An 18,166-nucleotide genomic window follows, 5' to 3' on the forward strand; every position below is an offset into this window, starting at 1 on the left:
AGCCGGCTGTAACCAATGGTTTACGCCAGTTTAAACTATTAATAAAAAATTCTCAAATTGCTTATATTATTATGACTTCGAAAATGCTCAATGCGTGACTGTACCTTTACATTGTAAGGTATAGTAGACTTATTAACCTGCTTTTATACCCTAACATGGCGGCGTATTTTCTCGCGCAAAATGAAGTTTAGGTTCCCCCAATTGCTTATATCTCATTATAGCCCTCATTACTTACGACTAAAAGTAAAGGTTAAGGTTTAGTTTTTTCAATATTTCTAATTCCTTTCTGAATATTTTTTTAATAAAAAAACGTGGTTTTAAACATGGATTTTTTCGGTGGTTAAACCAGACGGACTGGTTCTTGCAAAACCTGGCAAAAGCACAGCTCAGCAAGATAATTATTTATACACCAAATTTATCTTATGTATTTTACGTTCTTTATAAATCATATATATATATATATATATATATATATATATATATATATATACTTTTATTCTGAAATTATTTCCAGATTTAATAGAATAATATTTCATTTACAAAACTGAGCTAGTAAAACAAGAGTGTCAGAAACTGATTCTATGTTAGAAAACCCCATCTCCTAGTTTAAATATTAACATGATAATAATCATAAAGTCATATTTCAGATTTGAATGATGAATGCGCCTTCGATAAGAACCAAAAGAAAACCAACCACCAAAATATTATTATCATTGGTATGATCAAGTACACTCACGAGTTGTATGCGCATTCCGCGATTCCAAATGTCTCAAGCGCACCTAGTTCGTGTTCGAATAGGTCAAGATAACGACGGCGACCTACGCACTACTAATAGACTAAGAGAAACGTTTTTTTTATAGCACTTACATGTTTTTTACTTTGTATATTAATACAGAACTAATACGGTAAAAACGTTCATATCAGTTCTCAATAAACCTTTGTTTTATTGAGATCGTGTCTTAATTTATGCCAACGTCATAATTCTAACAGTTCGGACAATCTTGGTGATCAGCGAGAGCGCTTCGGATGTTGTGAAGAGAAAGCCAGTCACAGTTCGTAACCAGTCAAAAGCAACTGAGCTAGATCCTTCTGCGGCTGTCATCGACGATCAGTCAGCTCATGTAACCGCATCTTCAGCACAGAACTACCGAATCCAAGATCTGTCACCACAGACCAATTCGTTTTTCGTAAGAAAAGTAATCTCGTTGAATTGTTGAACGATGTCCGAAGAATATCAGAAAAGCCAGGACGTCTTGAAATACGTCTTTTTTAATAATAATAATAATAATAATAATAATAATAATAACAATAATAATAATCAGCTAGGCTAATACCCAAGGCACCACCTTAAAAAGATGGAATGAAAATTATAGAAAGACTAGGTGTTTCGTAAGTTTGGTTCTAAAAACCAGAATTTTTGTTCTTCGGAACTGAATTTGACCTTGACGAGTGTGTTCGTGTTCATTGGACACCCTGGTTGTTATCCCCAATTGCTTGATATCCCAACTCTTCTAGTTTGACGTAAGACGGAACACCCACACGCTCCAAGAAGTCATAAACGGGTTCTTCTTTGATGGCGCTGACATCGACTGTGAGGCTTTCAGTGCCAAGTACCACTTCCTTCTTAATGGGTATGGTCCCGGTTTCGTCAGCGTCAGGGTCAGGAACTTTGTATTTAACGATATGGGCGTAGTCAGATTTATCGATGCCAGATGGAATTTGTTCGTTTGTCACGCGTCGTAGCTGCACCGAGCAAGTCCTAACTCCCCATTGACGACAAAGGCTCTCAATCAGCCGTGGTCGTGAAGGTGTTCTGTGTCGTGGATCTGGGTCGTGACTGGTCGAAGCGCCTCTTTGGTTTGCGGGAAGACCATGATTTAGGAGAGTTCTTTCCGTGGCGAGGTCATGGTCGCAAATTGGGTACTTCTGTATCCTTGCCCTCTGAGCGTGATGCACTTTTTCCTGGTGAATTAAATTTCTCAGGTACCTCACCCTGTATCCACGCTTTCTAAATACAGATGGTTTCTCACCCGAATGAGTTCTTTTGTGGGAAATCAAACCGCTCATTTGAGAACATGCGTAACTACACTGGTCACATTGAAATGGTTTCTCTCTTGTGTGAGTTCTTTTGTGGTAATTCAAATGGGATTTTTGTGTAGATGCGTAATTACACTGGTCACATTGAAAGGGTTTCTCGCCCGTGTGAGTTCTTTTGTGGTCAATCATATAAATCTTTCGCGCAGACGCGTAATTACACTGGTCACATTTAAAGGGTTTCTCACCCGTGTGAGTTCTTTTGTGCTCAATAATACAGATTTTGCGGGCAGACGTGTAATTACATTGGTCACATTTAAAGGCTTTCTCGCCCGTGTGAGTTCTTTGGTGGGTAATTAAATAGCTTTTTCGCGTAGATGTGTAATTACATTGGTCACATTTAAAGGCTTTCTCCCCCATGTGAGTTCTTTGATGGGTAATTAAATTGCTATTTTGGGCAGATGCGTAATTACATTGGTCACATTGAAACGGTTTCTCGCCCGTGTGAGTTCTTTGGTGGGTAATTAAATAGCTTTTTCGCGTAGTTGCGTAATTACATTGGTCACATTTAAAGGCTTTCTCACCCATGTGAGTTCTTTGATGGGTAATTAAATCGCTATTTCGGCAAGATGCGTAATGACATTGGTCACATTTAAAGGGTTTCTCGCCCACGTGAGTTCTTTGATGGGTAATTAAATAGCTTTTTCGCGTAGATGCGTAACTACATTGGTCACATAGAATGGATTTATCTCGAGTTTGTTTTCTTTCACGATCAATTAAATGTCCCTTTTGGTTCGTGGCAAAGACGCCCTCAGTGCACTTGTGTTTCTTCCCTTCGCGGCTGCTCATTTTGCCAGTTTCAAACTTTACGTTTTGCGCGAAGTCTCTTTTGGTTGATGAATCTGTCTCGCTGCTACAACTGGAAGGATTTGTATCGTTGCTTAGCGTTGAAGACCACTGTCATAAAGGCCTGAACAAAATGAAATTCCAAGATTAGCAATCAACCCTGATACATGAATGAAATTAAATATTGTTGACTAAGATCAAATGTACCAAAGTCATGCATTTTAATTGTATTTTAAACTGTTATTGCTGTACGTAAATGACGTCACAGACCCCATATTGAAAAAAAGCTAAGGGAGGGGCAGGTAGTCCCAGAAAGCAGCAGTGGCGTCGCCAGGGGTGGAAGTTTGGGGGCGCTTAAGCCACAAACCCTGGAGGGATGTCCGTTGGGGGGAGGGAGTGGGAGTATCACCCCTAAAGTTTAGTTTTCGATGAACCTTTTTTGGACCAATTAACTCTTTTCAAGACAAATTCCAAGATTTCGCCAAAATTAAGAAGGAGTTGGCGCATTCCTTTTGTTTAGAATAGGAGGGTAAGGAGAGTAGCCAGTAAACATAGAAATAAAGGTATATAACGACACATTTGAAAAACTCAAGAGCGAAGCGGGACACACTTTTGATGGTTTTACTAGAATTTTTCGGAAATTTTAGTAGAAGCAATAGTTTCAATTTAGGAGGCGTTTATAAGAAATTTTAGGTGGCGCTTTTAAGAAATTTTAGGTGGCGCTTCTGAAATATTACAGGTGGCTCAAGCGCCTCCTAAAACAGCCTAGCGACGCCACTGGAAAGCAGACTGTGCCCGAGTTTAGTATTACGAGTTTCGGACAAGTTTAATTCAAAAGCCACCCAGTCTTCAAAGCAGCGCGAATTCCCCAAGACTACGCGTCATCTGTGTTACCAACCGTTTCTGGCATTTCTAGTGTTCTATCGATTGATATAAAATGTAAAAATGCACCTTCTAAATAGACGAAACATTGAAGGCGTTGAAAATGGACCACGTCCATTATTTTAATTTGGATTTATTAAATTATGACGTGGTCAATCTTATTGAAATCTAAAATAGCAGAAGGAATATTGAGGTACAAACCAAACCTAAAATATCGGAATGAAGGCGGTCGAAAAATATGAGACACTCATACTTTAGTTTAGTTTTCTTCTTATTTTTACATGACTATTTTTTTGGGTATTATCAAGTGTAAACAAGGTTTTAGTGCATTAGATAATTTTTCCAGTAATTTTACTAAAGTTTAATAGCAATTTCAAATGTTTTACGCTGTAATTACGCCCATAGATTAATTATGTTTCGTCTGATATTCTATTGCACTGTAAAATGTCTTTTCCAACTTCTTTAGAGAGCGGTTTTGTCGTGACCGAGGTTTAGCTCGAATTATTTAAATCCAATAATGGTCATACGCATAATTATGATAGAACAAAACTAAATGGAAGTATTAATCCTTCGCCTACCTTTATTCATGTGGTAGTATAAGTCTTTGTTTTGCGAATTACGAGTAATTTCTTTGCGTTGCGAATTTGTGGTTTAGGAAACTATTACCGACGTCAATCTGCCAGAAATCTAAATGTTGGAATATTTTATATTTACGGTGCGGTGGAGTACCCGACGAAACAGAATTAAGCTATTGTCGTAACTACGGCGTAAAACACTAGAAAATACTTTTAAACTTTAATAATATTACGGAAAAATTACCTAATCCACTAAAAACTTTGTCTACTATGAATAATAACCAAAAAAGCCAAAGTTAATTAAATATAAGGAGAAAAACATAAATTACAAAGAAAACTAAAGCAGATGGCCTTATATTTTTCGACCACGTTTTTTGAAGTTTCCATTAATTTACCAAAATTTGACATAGGAAATGTGATTGAAATAATATTATTTTAATGAAATTAACGTCAATGATACTACAATACGTGTTTAATCAAATTTGAATAGGAAAAGTGATTGAAATTAATATTATTTTAATATTATAAGGGTAATGATCCATTAATTTGGGTGGGGGTGATTATAGCAGACCGAATATTACCGTTGGCGTTTACCAAATTTAAAGATAGGTAAATAAATACTAAACATATTTCATCCATTGGCCGGAATTTATTATGATAGTCAGTCTAATTTTACAAACGTAAAAATGCAACTCCTATATAAACGAAATATTGAAGGCGTTTAAAGCGGACCGCGTCTGACATATTAATCACGATTAATTAAATTATTACGCGGTCAATCTGATTCAAATTACGACATTTAGAAATGCACCTCCTACAGCAGAAGGAATATTAAGGTTCAAACCAACGTTAATTTAAATAACTTTGACCGCGTCATGATTTATTTAATCCAAATTAAAATGTCATCCCGATATTTTAGCGTAGACGATTTTTGGCTTGGAATAAACCTACATAATTTTCTTAAATCAAGATTGATTTCGTTAAAAGTTATAAAAATAATGGACCCTCGTCATTTACCGACTACTTTTAAGGTTGCATCCAAAGGTGGGCACTATCATATCTTTTTTGAATCTGATACTTTTTGTGATCAATTTCCGAAATATACCTTATAATTCTATCAATTTTGATACGATTTTTAACCCAAAAAATTCTATACAAATTGATTGGTTGTGATTCCACGGATTTTATTAATAGAAAAATTGATCGTAATAGTGATAGTGTCTTTATATTAAAAAATTTTAGAGGAATAAAATTGATCGAGAAAAGTTTTTCATCTTTGATTTTAAATTGATATTTAAACATTGCGGGTTTTTTTTTTAAAAAATTGATCACGATAGTGATATTGGCGCCATCTATACGATTTGAGAGGTAAATGATAGAGGGGATAAATTTGCACATCTTGTTTCTGACGCGTTGTTCATTACAACCCCCCCCCCTCACTAACGTTCTCTAGCAAACGCGCCACCGTGATGCCGGTAGGTATGGCACGCCATTTAGGTCAAAATTTAAAAAAAATATATATATATATTTTGGCGTGTGTGAAAGAGTACTTTTTTGCGTGAAAGACTATTTCTGTGCGTGAAAACGTATTTCTGTGCCTGAGAAAAGTATTTCTGTGCTTGAAAGAGTATTTCTGTGCTTGAAAGAGTATTTCTGTGCGTGAAAACATATTTATGTGCGTGAGAAAAGTATTTATGTGCGTGAAAAAGTATTTCTGTGCGTGAAAAAGTATTTATGTGTGTGAGAAAAGTATTTCAGTGTGTGAAAAAAGTATTTGTGTTATAAAAATATTTTCTAAAATATTTTGCGGAAATAATAAACATAGATGGCACCCTCTGCATAACAGTAAAATAAATCATGGACGACCTATGCTCTAAAGGGACAACCGATAATTGTAGAAAAATCAATCAGGAATGTATAAACTCAACACACGCCTCCACAGTGTTTGGAAGACCCCAAAATGCGGCAGAACTTTAAAAAAATACCAGACACATTTGATATTCTCATATTTGTATCAAGGAAGTAATACGGAATAACGTAGCACCAAAATTTTAAAGCTGCGCCCCATAGCGACGAAGTTACCTTCTCCTGGAATAGCGCTGCGGTAGCTATTTGAAAGCTCGGTTTTTCCCCATTGTTAAAACATATTTCTGTGTTGTCGAATCCCAGTTTTTGATAAAACTTATTACTAAGTCCCTTTAGAGCACAGGTCGTCCATGATTTATTTTTTTGTTATGCAGAGGGTGCCATCTATGTTTATTTTTTCTGCAAAATATTTTGGCAAATATTTTTAAAACACAATTTTTTTCACACACAGAAATACTTTTCTCACACAGAATTACTTTTCTCACACGCAGAAATACCTTTCTCACACAGAATTACTTTTCTCACAGACAGACATACTTTTTCGCGCACAGAAATACTTTTTCGCGCACAGAAATACTTTTTCACGCACAGAAATACTTTTTCCACGCACAGAAATTCTCTTTGACACTTAAATATATTTTAACACACACAAATATATTTTTTCACACATATTTTTTCACACACAAATATTTTTTTCACACACAAATATTTTTTTCACACACAGAAATATTTTTTCACACACATAAATATTTTTTCACAAACTTAAATATTTTTTCACACACATTGTTTTGTGTAAAATTAGAAAATATATAAAAAAAAATCCTTTTTTTGGAAAAATGAGTAAATTTTCAATTTTTATTAATTTTGACCTGAATGGCGTGCCATAGGTAGGAGTATGGGGGCTGCCAAAAAAGGGGAAAGCTCGTGGTTGGTTGTCTGTCTGTCTCAACGTTACAGGGTTCAAGGTTTTATTGTAACTCGTACATACGTACACGTTATCTATTACTAGCCACGGCCAACTTCGATCTTGCGCTATAGATTAAAGTTGGTCGTGTCCTAAAAAAGGCGTTAACTACAGTGATTGCTAATTGGTGGTTTCGAAGTTTCAATGTCATCACGTGGGCTTGGTGGCTAGCCGAGAGCCACGGAACTCTGCATCTTTTGTGTAAACTGTAAACAAATTCTAGAAATTTCTTTAGGGCGCGGTAAATAAAACTAAAACCAAACCAAAGCATACATTATTCGCTGGATGAGGGTGCGTGGCTCACCCTGCGATTGGAAAGCCTACCATTGGGAAGTCGTTTGACTCGTTTGAAATTTAGAACTTTTGTTTAAAAGGTAAAAATTATTTTATTTATTTAAGTTATAACTTACTACTTGATATGTAACTTAAAGGGCTTTAGATAAAAGTTGATAGGGATTTGATAGTGGTGCTTTCTAAAGATTTTTGAAAGGTAAAAAAATCCATCAGGTAGGAAGTACTAAGATTTGATTTTAATTTGATTTTTAAACTTTATGGGTTTTTTGAAAAAACAATTGATCGGGTATTGTTAGAAAATTTGATAGGAATAGTGATAGGGCGCTATATTAAAAAAATTGAAAGGAAAAAAATTGATCAATTTAAGTTATTCATCTTTGATTTAAAAATGATGTTGAAACGTTGCGGGGTTATAAAAAAAATTGATCGTGATAGTGATGTTGGCGCCATCTTGATGATTTTGAGAGATAAAAAGATAGATAGGAAAAACAAGTGCCCATCTCTGGTTGCATCAAGTAATTTAAATATTAAATATTGGTTTTCACCAATACGTGGGACCAACTAATGTGATATTTGAATTCAGCGCCAATTCAAGATTGAGGAACAAGCTCCATCTGTCTTCAAATATTTGATCTTCGACCTTTGAAACCTCTAGGAACTGAGTCGATTTTCTTTACAGGACAGTGTTGCCAGATTGTGGGAAATTTCCCATATTGTGGGAATTTTTGGGGGCTATTTTGGCTCTGAGGGAAAAAGGTAATTTTAAAAAAAAACGTTGTTTTTGTGGAATTTTCATGTCTGCGGGTTTTTATACTATGTTTTTTTTTTAATCAATAGAAAGCCAAAATTATCCAGAGCAGTGAATTTTCGTGAATTTTGGGATTTTATAAAAAAGACGCTTCCTAATACTACAATGAAACAACGTATAGGTCTAACAACGAACATGTTAAAACTTTGTAATTTCAATAAAATATAATTTTAAAAAGGTAAATTTTCAAAAATTTGAAAATTATAGCATGTTTTCCGTTGAGTTTTCGTTGGGGGCTGGCTAAATATGGGTGTGGGAATTTGTGAGAAATTTACTATCCAGCAATGGGAATTTCAACTTTCGAACTGCTACAGGGCAGTGAATACTCTCGGCGCGCTTTTTACGGATACGTTACGAGATCTTGGCTATTTCAAGATTATGTTTTTATTATATTATATTATTATGTTATAATATCTTGGGTATTTTTATACAGGGTGTTGGCTGTGCTATGTTAGCTAAACCTTTCTTAGTCTATGCTATTATGGAGTTTATTTTAAATAGCGCCCATTTTCTTAAACAGATTGTATGAGAACTATTTTTGAATGACAAGGAGATTGAGATAGTTGTTAAAGCACTAGGTTGTCTTAAGTTTTTCTATTGTGCTTATACAAGGTTATTTAAATATTATTCCCAATGAATAAATTAATAAATTGTTGGTATTTATTTTTTTGGAGGTGAAGTTACTTTTCGGTTCTTAAGGATTAGTGGTTGATTGTTTTACAAGATGGGTTATTGTACAGGGTAGTTCACATATCGCTCATTTTTGTGAAATTAACACTCAGGTTGTGATAGTGCGCCTATTAATTTAATGTTCAGGGTGATTGAAATATTATTCATAATTAATAAACAGAGTGTTTAAAACAGAGTGCGTATGAATTTACTTTGAGTTAAAATTATTCTTTGATTGTCCTTATTCCGCAAAGTCTATATTGATTGAAGAATCGGTCTCGCTGCATCGACTGGAAGGATTTGTAGCGTTGCTTTTATAGCTTGAACAAAATAAAACTCAAAGATTAGCACTCAAGAAATGTTTCGTAAAATGGATTCTGCGGTTAACCCTTCTAAAACTGATTTCCGAATTTAATTAAATATTGACTAACATCAGATGAAATGCCTTGGTATTTTGAAGGGATCAAAATAAGATAAAAAAAACAAAGCCTCGCAGTCGATATCAGCGAAATCAAAGAAGAGCCCCATTATGACTTCTGAAGAAAACTTCTGAATTTCAGAAGCAAACTTACGAAATAGTTGGTTTTTCTGTGATTTTAATTTAATCTTTTTAATTTAGAAGTATTCCAAGACGTTTTGGCTTTTTCTGACATCTTTCATAAATTCCACGAGATTGATGGTTTTTGTTATTATCTAAATATTCAATTTCATTTTGAACCAAATAAACGTGATTCAGAACAATTCATGTAAAACTTTCTATAAAGTAACATGCCTTCTTGTTTAGATGTGTTGACGCCGTCACTCGTGACGTAGAAGTGACGTTTCACTATGAAAATCAGCACCGTAACCAGGATTTGATTTCAGGGGGGGGGGGCACGCAATGGAAACAAATGAAAAAAATAATTGTACATACAACCATACGTTTCAGGGAGGGGGGGGGCACGTTTCAAACATTTTGGGCCAAAAGTTTTTTTTTTCAAGACCAAAAAAGGTACGTGTTAGTATATTCAACGTCTTGTTATTCTTTTGATACGGAAAAAAGGCCATATTTGGAAAAGCTTGGCCGTTCCCTTTTAACATGGCAAAATCGAGGTTTCTATTTGAATTTTTTTATCCTTCAAAATTTTTGTATGGCAACAAAAAATTGGCTTAGTTCCACCAAGCCAATATAAAAATACACTAAAATAGTATATCCGCAGTTATCGCGGATTAAAAATTAAAAGCAGATCAACCCGTGAAAATCATTTAGGTTTGTCAGACAAGCGCAAAGCGTATCCGCGTACTGCCGTTAGAGTAACAAAATATGTTATCCGCTAAAGGTTTCGGATTAAAAATAATCCGGTTAATCTGGGAAAACAACAGATACCAGACCAGCGTTAGAATCCCTAAGTACCGACACGCAAAATGGCCCGATTGAGCTGAACGCAGGATGACCATCGCACGTTTGCTCATCGTCCTGATTTCTTAAGGCCTTTTCGCACGATCCAACTTGAGTCAACAAGTTGGTTCGTGTGAATCAAAGTTCGATGAGTTGTTCCACCAAAAAAAATACGCTGACTCAGCATTTTGATTTGAAAAGTTGGCTCCTTTGAAAAGGTCAATAGTTTCTCCGTTCTCGAGTTTAGAAAAAATACTGGGGTCAAACTCGTTGACGTGAGACGTGAAGATTAACCCAACTAATTTCCAAACCTTTAAATACTTTAATTGAGGCTGGTTTCAAATCTAATGCATTTTGCCGCTAATTCCGGAACCAAAAATCATTATATTTTTCGCCCGACTCACTTTATCTTTGTCTTCCTGGTTAACTCCGAAATGTATAACTGTACTAGCATTAATTTGCATTATATCTTTAGTCTACTCTGCGCCAGGTACGATAACTACGTTTCCGTATTATAATTGACTACAAGCTCTTACGACAAACAAAATACTATTTTATTTTAACAGGTGGCTAACTAATTTTAGCTCTATGCTTCGAGTTGGGACGTTCAGAATGTCCCCAACAAGGTTTCAAGACGAACTAACATTATTTCGCTGGTTTACCCAGCTGGTATACAAAAATTTTAACCGCTGTTGAAATACATTTGGACAGAAAAAGATCATACAATAAAAACATTTCGCGGTAAATTCCGTTACAACTGGATTTACATTTTGGTTTACAAACTAAATACATTTTTACTCTTTACATTGGTTAATCTTGTTAGATTTAAATTTTATTGATACACTAAATTTTACTTATACTTAATTGTTAAGTTTTATACACACTGTAAGTAGAAGAACTACCTTCTTCTGAGATCATTCTTGTTCAGTATGCAAATGTAATCCAAGTTGTTTATAATTGTGAATAAAAGTATTTCATTAAAAGTTCGGCTCGAGAGTCAACGAAGAAGTCGTACACGAAACGTTACTTGGAACGAAATAAATCAAATAATAATAAAATTGAGGATATTTAGACGAAACATTTTGCGTGGCCCTGGAGATCTGGTTTCGTGTTGCCCTTCGCAGGCGGAGCGACAAAGTTTGTTGCATTTCATTTCTCATTGTAGTTGATGAATGACAATAGAACAACAAATGGCTTACTTTGAAACCATTCAGACTATGCAATTGGCCTGTAAAAGTTGTATAGTCTTAACGCCCCTTTATTCAATATAGTTTATGCGTAATGCTAAGTTTATTGAAATTAACAGCGAAAATTATTGATTTCACATCGAAAATATATCGCAACCCTGTTAGTAAGTCGCTGGAAATCATGGCTGCCATACATTTTCGATGCGAAACAAATAATTCAGAACGAAAAATGCATGTCAACACTGTTAAAATAGCGTTTGTTTCACCATGTTCCAAACGAAAGCTTCCGAAAACCGACGCTTGAGGGAAATAGGAATAACGTAAAATACACCATTTTTGTTTCTCTATCGACTCACATGAGAGACTAATCAAGTCATTCAAAGCCCACGTATGTATAAATTTGCGGTAAAATCACAAAAAAATAAAGACCAAACTAAGGTGATTGGAAATTCAAATTCGATTAAAGTTTTACATAATTTCATTTATAATTATTTAAACCACGTGTTCCAATGCCAAACGCCAGTGTGACCCGTGTGAACCTTTAACCTCATTTTAAAGTAATCTTAGCCTCATAGGTCTTTGGAAACAAATTGATTTTTAAAGGTTTCCCTTAGGAATTTGCTGGGCCCCCTCGACTGAAAGATCCTGGCTACGGGGCTGACTACCGTTAAAGATTACATTTAAGGAAGACGTTCTTCCCCGCAATACAAGATTTTATCTCTCGCCTCTCTTAAAACGCGGGAAAAGGAGGATAGGAATGGGGCTAGCACTTCTACGTCACTTGGTGGATTACCTTTCTCGGCGTCGGGTAGAGTTATAGCTTGGATTAAGAATACAAGTTCGCCAAGAAGGCGATAATATTATTTCGGTGCACGTGTTATATTGAAACAAGGAACATCAAATGATCAATCAATAATGAGAAACATTTAATAGTCGTCGCAGAAACCACTTAAATGTCGTCGTCGTCTTTCGAGCCGGCCGCGTTTCTGATAGAGAAACGAATCGGTAATTGACCCTAGTCATTTACGCGGAAAATTACACTGGTAACAGTATTTTATAATTTTTCCAGTAAATTACGAAAATATTAATTACCTTCATATTCGAGTATCACTGTTTCTTAAATTATTAAAATTTTTAAGTAAAGAAGACGTAAAATGTTTTAGCCTTAAGCTTGTTATCCACTATCACGCGTCATAATGTTATTTTCTTTACGCGCGTAAAAACGTTTGAACGTTTCAGAGCTGAGAAACGCGTCGTTGCGCGTGAAAGTGGAAAACAAGCATTACACAACTGTCCCCCCCCCCCCCCGGTTTATACAAAAACCGCCCAGTAATAAATTTTAACTATTATACGTAAATATATTTCAGAACTCACGGTTCGTGGTTTAAATCCAGCATACGACGTTCGTGTACACTATAGGACTAAATGTTCTTCCTTTGGTTATTATTTGTCCGCCTTGTTTAATACAACGCAAAAACCGGTTTGACAATTTCCAAATTGCAAAGGCAATTGAGTACGGCGTAACACACGGGACAACAGCTCTTTAGGTACACCATTTACAAAGCCGAAGGCGGATATAACAATAATAACCTTGTAAATGTCTTCAAAACTTAACGTCCCTGCCCTTCCCCAAAACAAAGCTATAATTTGTTCTGGCCATTCATCAAGCGGCCCTACCAAGTCAACGATTTCAAGCCACGAATTATCCATTCTTTATATGGCTATACCCAGGTGCAGAAATTTAACGAATCAAGTAGAATAGCGAGTGACTTGTAATGGCCAAAAAAAGCGACTAAAATCCCTAAAATGTACCAGAACAGATAAAATTGAACTATGCACGTGCAACGCTGGTCAAGAAGGAGCTGCAAAAAGGGGGAGTAACGAGAAATTAAAATGGGAGTGGGGAGAGGGGTTTTATTGTAAAACTAAAATTGAATTCGCCCAGTTAAAAGAGTTCAGTTACCACGCGACACGACGCCCCTCCGAATATATTCCTGTACAGATAACACTATTGGCCCCACTATGACGGGCATAGACAAACGTGAAAATGCCCCAAACGTCGAAGGCGATACCAAACAACAGAACGAAAAGAAGTAGAGAGACGGCGATTGGGAATCGGAAGTTTGTGTCGAAACTAATTATTTGGCTTCAACAAAGCTTTCTAGGCAAGCCTAGACATTTAGACTCTACATAGCGGATTTAACGAAATGGCTCTTCTGCTTGTATTTTTATAATTGTAATTAAACTATACCCCAAACCATAAGTAACATCATAACCATAAGTATGACAGCTATAGCTTTGCTATTTTTTTTAATAATACAATCTACTTCCACCACAAAAAAATAATAATAAATTAGGAGCGAACAGTCCTTTCAATAAATCCCTAGCTAAACCGGGAAAACACTTTCACAAAGGCAATATAGTGCACTTCCGTAGGACTTTCAAACTTTTTTATTCCTGGTTTAAAAAATTCTGTTTACGCTCCGTCTTTTTATGGGTGTCACTTTAGGAAATACCAACCATTTTTTGGTTGGTATTTCCTAAAGTGGCGTAGAGAGGGTGGAATGCCGCCACTGAAGCCCAAGTATAAAATTAAATTTTCTAAAAAATTAAAAGAAATTCAAAGTAAAAATGTGAATCGTCGAAAGCCGGGTTTGAACTCTACTCAGGCCATCTGATTTCGAACAGGGTACGCACTGCCACCTCAGCAAAGAGAATATCTATATTATCTTTGACCTCAGTAATGAAGCGAAAGGCAGTCTCGGTTTCCCTCTGTTCCGCGGGTCGCTTTATCTTCGCCGGCCCGCCTTCGCCTTCCTCACTGACTAACGTGGGCCGCTCTGTCTATAGTCGAACCATCGCAGTAATGAAGCGAAAGGTAGTCTCGGTTTCCCTCTGTTCCGCGGGTCGCTTCCTCTTAGCCGGCCCGCCTTCGCCTTCCTTACTAACGTGGGCCGGCGGAGTTTTCCGAGAGAGAGAGAGAGGGAGAGACACGTTTATTTCCTTCCTCGGCGAAGAGAATTTTACCCCCTTCCACCCCCGGCGGCGGCGGCGGCGCAGGGGGGGGGGGGGCTGAAAGCAGGGTTGCTAATTGCGCGGTTTCCTTTCAGTTCAGGCGGTTCGCGACGGGATTTTGGCGAATTTGTATATCATATATCAGCCAATTTACGGAAGTTTGCCCAAAGATGAGATTACGGGGAATTTGGTAGCAATACTCCACCAAAGAGTGTATATCACACCAAAGTTTATCAGAAATTGGGCGGTTACCATAGGCGGTTTCCCCAAAGTTCTTGGGCGGTTCATGAAATTTGAACCTGGCAACACTTTCCCAAGGTCTATTCCAATATTTCGGTACCCACCCGCGTGGGGCTGGCACCGAAATAAAAAGCTACGCTTACTTGTTATTTCACTCGTACCTTCGTCAATGCATTCGCGTGCGTCTCTCAAACTTTGGAGAAGACGGTGGGTTTCGCGAGGGGGGGGGGGACACATTAGTGGGACAAGTTCCGCGCCTTTTAAATTTGACTTCGGAGACAATAGTCCTGTTACGTATAACACTGCTTCTGTTTGCATTATTAAAGGATAGTTATAGTTATAAATAATTGTATATTCTCTTAGTATAACTTATTAATTAAACGGTACATTAATGTTAAAAAATGGGAAGAGTCAAACATTGTTCATACCCAAAAAGTAAAAGCGATTATGCAAGGAGTATCTTTTGTACCTTATCCTAAAGTAAAAAGAAAGCCGGAGATTTGTAAAAAAAGGCATAGTTGGATAAGAGAAGTAAGAAAAGACTTTAAACTTGAGAACATTACGAAAGAGACATACCTATGTTCGAAAAATTTTGTTGGGCAAAATGGGGCATCAATCGAGCATCCAGACCCTGTTCATTATCCTGTAAGTACATAAGAAATTTAATAAGTGTATTACTGAATAATAAGTAATGCTGGTTATTTAGGGAGTGCTATCTACTGAGAGGGAAGAACCAATTTTGAAAGCGCATTTGGATCAACAAGTTTTTATTAATGAGTCTGCTGAATCAGGAGTTCAAAATCAAGAACTGGAAGCTATTGATCTACTAGTTGGTTTTTTTAATATATTTATGTATGCACACGGTGATAAATTTATTTTAAATATTTTTTGTTTATAGGATATAGGTTTAGCTCCAGAGTTACGAACTTCTACCATTACCTTTCAAAATAATAGTACAGACATTTGCCATGAAGGAAGAGCAGAAGCTGCATACAATGGCATTGATCCCACTGATCCACAAGAAAGTTTAATCCTAAGAAATTGACCTATTCACACTAAAAAAATATTTGAACTCTTGTTCTTTACAGGCAAAATCACCATTTACTAAAAAAAGCCAAGTCAATGACAATACTCAAGATATGTAAACTACTTTTAATGTTCCTCTTCAATTAGAAGTTGAAAACCCAGAGTCAAATAATTGCAGTTTAATTGATGCTTCAACTTCAACGGTTGACATTGATTCTGACACTCCTGTCAACAGATTTAGAAATTTCCTTAATAGTGAAGAATGGATTAAAATACAAAATGAATTTAATTGGTTTTATTCTGCAACTAATACTAGATTGCAATTTCTCAGGGTCAAAAGAGCAACCACTAGAATAGAAATAACTGCGATGATAAATTCAGATTTTGACTTTAAAGCTTCAGTGTTGGGCCATTGTTTAGATAAGCATACCATGTTCAATGTACCACAGAAGATTTACAGTGAAGATGAGTTACGTGGGGTTTTGTCAGACTTCAATAAATTAATGGTATGCAGCGGGGTGGCTGAAAAGAATTTAGTTTACTTGCTAAATGATAGAAGTCGTGGAAAATTCAGCTTAGAATCGGGAGCCATTCACGAGGAATGTTGTATTAGGTTATCACATGGAAAAACCTGTGGTTTTTGTTTGAAGCTCAAGAATTATGCATTGACAACAAGGTCATTGAATGTACCAACAAAAAACAAAAAATACAAATCTTTATCCAAAAAAGAGTTAATCGAAATGATCAAAGCATCAAAGGTTAAAGAAATTCTTTCAAGGAGAAAGATGAAACGTTTCCAAAAGAAGATACACCAATACAAAGAGGTAGAAGGCGAAAGAATGGACGAGAGTTATGACTGCACTTTTGAAGAAATTTTAGAAAAATCTCTACCCAAACATGCGGATCAATCTTTTGCTGCCCTTTTTCTGCGAACCCAACTAAAAATTATTAAGAAAACGGATGTTCGAGGTAGAAGATGGCACCCCCTTGTGTTAAAATGGTGCATGTACCAGTACAATAAATCTCAAAGCGCATACAAGATTTTAGCCGAGTCTAAAATCCTTCAATTACCTTTGTACAGCACTCTCTTCCGCCATACACCAAAAGAGAAAAGATCTTTAGGATTTTCCGATGCTGTCTTAATGAAAATGAAGGAAGACATCCATCCAGAAAAGCTCGAACTTCACCAACAATTCTTTATTCTTTTGTTGGATGAAATAAAAATTAAGGAAGATTTGATATACAAGAAAACGTCTGGAGACATCATTGGCTACACAGACCTAAATGATGCCCGAAATGATATTTATCAACTTGGATCGGAAAATTTTGCAGAAAAACAAATTGCAACTCACGTGTTGATGTTAATGTTGAGGGGGCAACTACTCAAATCAAATATCCCTTTGCCCACTTTGCCACAAATAGCTTAACGGGAGACGACCAGAATTCGATAATTTGGGAAGCCGTGGACAAATTGGAATCAATTGGTTTTAAGATCTAAGCAGTTGTGGGAGATGGTACTGCAACAAATAGGAATTTTTTTTCTATGAATGCTGGCCCAGACGGTATTCGACATTCATGTGTAAATCCGTACAGCTTAGACGAAGAACGTCCCATTTTTTTCACCTACTAAAAAACACCAGAAACTGCTTAGCATCAAGTATGGATGGTTGTCTAGTTCGCTTGATGCATAAAAATGGACCAGACATCACTTGGAAACCAATTAGAAACCTCTACGAAGCAGAGTTATTGAAAGAAGGGAATTTGCGAAAATGCCACAAATTAACGTTGGATCATGTGAAATTAAATTCCTACAGCAAAATGAAGGTGCGTTATGCTGCACAGGTCTTAAGTTCCTCTGTGGCTAACTCAATTGAACTTGATTATGGAGAAACGTACAGTGAAACTGTTAAATTTATTAGACTATTCGATAAATGGTTCGATATATTTAACACGAGTAATTTTCATGAAGCTTACCATGATAGGAAGCCGAATAAGAAACCTTTTACTTCAATTAATGATAAACGCCTGAAGGTAAAAATCACACTGTTTATTAACGAATGGTCAGTGTATTTAAAAATGTTTGTGTTTACAGTGGTTGGAAGTTGATTTTTTAGGCTATTTAGATGAATGGGAGCAAGAGGTAATGAATATACCCTAGAAATGAGGAGGAAAATGCTGATATCCCAGGAAACAATGACAGGGTTAAGGCAATCTAGTATGTTCATCCTATTTTACGAAAAATAAATGTTTCACTAATTATTAATTCCTTTAACAGCTAAAGCTATGATTGATATAGTGAAATTTTTACTTGGCAAAAGTGCCAAATTTGTACTCACGGCTAACTTTAATCAAGACCCCCTTGAATTGGAGTTTTCTAGACAG

General features: G+C 36.2%; 2 protein-coding genes across 5 annotated transcripts in view; one reads left to right on the forward strand and one right to left on the reverse strand.

Moving 5' to 3' along the window:
• LOC149951346 (uncharacterized) overlaps positions 1 to 18,166 on the forward strand; it is a 468,892-nt gene that overhangs the window by 167,256 nt on the left and 283,470 nt on the right. The gene's annotated exons all lie outside the window — the stretch shown is intronic.
• On the reverse strand, positions 1,331 to 2,964 carry LOC149951351 (uncharacterized). The gene has a single exon (XM_090167989.1). The coding sequence runs from the start codon at positions 2,881 to 2,883 to the stop codon at positions 1,462 to 1,464; it is 1,422 nt and encodes a 473-aa protein (XP_090024115.1). The 5' UTR covers positions 2,884 to 2,964; the 3' UTR covers positions 1,331 to 1,461.

This window comes from Leiobunum rupestre, chromosome 3 (assembly GCF_980474605.1).
Source record: "Leiobunum rupestre chromosome 3, qqLeiRupe1.1.hap1, whole genome shotgun sequence".
NCBI lineage: Eukaryota > Metazoa > Arthropoda > Arachnida > Opiliones > Sclerosomatidae > Leiobunum > Leiobunum rupestre.